The sequence below is a fragment of the Arachis ipaensis genome, chromosome B08 (assembly GCF_000816755.2).
Source record: "Arachis ipaensis cultivar K30076 chromosome B08, Araip1.1, whole genome shotgun sequence".
Lineage (NCBI taxonomy): Eukaryota > Viridiplantae > Streptophyta > Magnoliopsida > Fabales > Fabaceae > Arachis > Arachis ipaensis.
In genome coordinates this window covers 21,764,276-21,767,160 of record NC_029792.2, presented here as the reverse complement: position 1 = coordinate 21,767,160, position 2,885 = coordinate 21,764,276, and the positions used below count along the sequence as shown (strand labels likewise).

At 38.7% G+C, this 2,885-nt stretch overlaps 1 protein-coding gene across 1 annotated transcript; it reads right to left on the bottom strand.

Annotated features, from left to right (window-relative positions):
* LOC107610729 lies at nt 960–2,115 on the bottom strand. Its single transcript, XM_021108178.1, has 4 exons — nt 2,002–2,115; nt 1,395–1,507; nt 1,231–1,324; nt 960–1,145 (listed from the first exon to the last, which is right to left on the bottom strand). Exons 1-4 carry the CDS (start codon nt 2,113–2,115, stop codon nt 972–974), a joined length of 495 nt encoding a protein of 164 aa, XP_020963837.1. The 3' UTR covers nt 960–971.

The following is a 2,885-nucleotide window of genomic DNA, read 5'->3' as shown; positions in this document are numbered from 1 at the left end:
ACTGTGCCGTCACGCACTAAGCGTGTTAAGCTTCGAACAAGTAAGCCAAGTGTCCCCTAGATATATACTGGAACGATGGAGCAAGAAGGTAAAGAGGCGACACACACACATCAAGAGCAGCCACGACGAGCCACTGATGGAGCCAAGAAGCAAGAGGTTCGACCAATTAGTTTTTCGTTCGCAAAATATTTGCGAATTTGCATCCGAATCGGAGGAGCTGACTGCAATTCTGCACCGTGCGTACGATAACGTCATGGCCGAGATGGAATCATTAAAAGCCAAAAGGAAGGGGACGTCTTCTTTATCCCACGAAGACGCCAACTTGGAATCCGTTAACGAGCTTCAAAGCCCGCCAAGGATTCGAACAAGAGGACGTCCAAAAAATAGGCTAGGTTCAAAGCTGGACAAACAGATTGCAAATGCCACAAAGAAGAAGAAGACGAAAGTTTTAAGCAAGGTAAAAGTAATGTTCTTTAAATTTGTGGCGATTGAGTTTATTTTTCTTGTTAATAGTTTAGCTAATGTGTGAGTGTTATATTCAGATAAACCTGTTTGATGCTGCATCAGTGGTGCATTCAAATTCCAGCCAATATCAAGGACACGTTATGAATTATTAGTTCAGGGTACCAGCAGCAGGGGATAACTCTTTGGGTGTATAGTTTTAGAGAATATGGGTGTAAAAGCACTGTTCTTTTGGGTGTATTTTTGTTCATTGACAATTTACATATAGATACATATATAGATACATATAGAACAAAAGCTGTAAAAATTCGCAGGTTATGGGTGTATATTTGATTTGATGTTTTTCTTCATATTTTAGTACTTGTAATTCATACATTTTGAATACAGCACAGACAGTTTAACAGCACAGATAGTTTAACTATGGAAAAAAATATACATGGAATAGAAGTTGTTGATAAATGGCAAATATTTACATCATTTGTTCAATTTACAAACTACCCACAGTTGGATTACGCAGTTTCTATATCAGCAGAATTTATCTGACAAAACGGACTCAATAATACAGAGGATGGCTTCGACAGCCTTATAGCACTACTCTCTCTAATTGCCCGATCTCTCTGTTTATTCATCTCACTGAATAGTATCCGGGAAGCATACTCCACTCTATAGTAGTCCACCTCCTCCTACAATTAAAAAGTATATTCTGTTTAAACAGCAACATTAATTCAGTAAAGTAATACATAGTTATATAGTTCTAAAGACAGTTACCTGTTTCCAATTATCCCATTTATACTTCCCCTTTTTAATGTTTTCCGGCTCAATTAACTCAAGCCACTTCATAACGTAGATAGCGCAGTCATAGCTGAAAACGAAGAAAATAGATTACAAATCTCATTTAGGAAAGTTTAATGTTCAGAGTCACAAATTTATACCTTGTTTTTTGGCCTGATATTTTAACATATGATGCTTTAATTTCCTTCTCCTTCTCGTCTTTCTGCAGAGGTTCCCCGCCGGCATATGCTCTCAATCTTAAAAATACATATCCCTTAAATACCAAAACAAATCAGTAATACACCCGAATGAATGCACAAGATACACCCAACTGAATGGACAACATACACCCAACACAACTAACGAAATGGACTTATCTATTAAAGTAAAGAAGACAGAGGCAACTTACAGTAAATTTATTAATCTGCTTTCTCTCTTCGCTTGGAGCTTTTTTGTGTAGCGGGTCAAGTATATGACATTTCCGCTTCGTTGTATTTATCAGCCATAACCACCAATGCCCCGAGTGGCAAACAGGTACAAAAATCTGAAGGATTGCCACATTTCAACAGTGCGTTATTTTATTTGGCATATAAGTAAATAAGCGTACTAACAAATTTAGCAAACGAAAACTTACATATGGATGCGAAGTTAATTTTTTTCTATCTATAAAGGGAAATACTCGTTAGTATTGCCATCTGCGTCTTCCTTCAGTCTCGTCCCCCAGATGTAGCACCTTTGTTTCATATCATCCGTAATCTGATTTATTGCCCCAGGAGTTTCAAACTTCGCAGAACTTTCTCCCCCAGTCTCCCTCTGAATTTGTGGACTTTTGTTTTTTCCCTTCGCCGCACTGCTTGCTATTTTTTGGACCAAATCGTCCATTTGTTCTAGCAAATTTGCAGCTTCAGGAGATTTTGCCCTTTCTGTCTCCTGCGTTGATGCCCCCTCCTGGCTTGAATCAGTCAATCCAAGGCTGAATGATGGCACCCCTGGATCTGTTTTAGGAACATAGGATGTTGTCCGTGCCATCATCAACAGGGCAGCAGCGTCTTCTGCGGCTAGATGACTGCGTCATCATGTATAAGAATAAGAATATACGGATGATAAGCAAAGATTGATTTTAGTCTGATGAACTTGCATTTTAGTTGGAGCTGGGGGAAGCGTGGGTGTGGTCTCTTGAAGTTGTTTGGGGGTTTCAGGAGTGCTGCACAGTTCCAAAAATTAATCATGGCGTAAAAAAACTAATCAGGAACAATATACACCCAAACTGTTAGCAAATATACACCCAAACTCTAAACAAATATACACCCATTACTATTTCTTACGTTTCTATAGTCCCTTCAATCTGTAGCATAGGGGTTGGTTCAAAATCTGTCTCAGTGGTTGTTTGGGATGCCGGCAAAAAAACCTGAATTGGGACTCTAAACAAGAAGAAAAATGAAAGGTTAACAACGCCTTTAAAAATAATAAGGTTATAAGGTTGAAATATTCTTGGAAAACTCACATTGCAAGCGCATCCGACGGTGTCTGTTCCCTCACAACCATCATATTCGAATCAGCGGGACTCAACCTAAAATACACCCAAAGAAAGTCAAAAAATACACCCGAACAATTCAAAAAGAGGACAGGCTTTGTTTTTTGAGAACTTACAT

Bases quoted from the DNA above. Each gene is read 5' to 3' on its own strand.
- LOC107610729 (XM_021108178.1), bottom strand. From the start codon at position 2,115: ATGGACGATTTGGTCCAAAAAATAGCAAGCAGTGCGGCGAAGGGAAAA. The intron at 1,508-2,001 runs GCAATAAATCAG...TTGGTATTTAAG, and splicing joins CGAAGTTTGAAACTCCTGGG to GGATATGTATTTTTAAGATT. The intron at 1,325-1,394 runs GTATAAATTTGT...CTTCGTTTTCAG, and splicing joins ATATCAGGCCAAAAAACAAG to CTATGACTGCGCTATCTACG.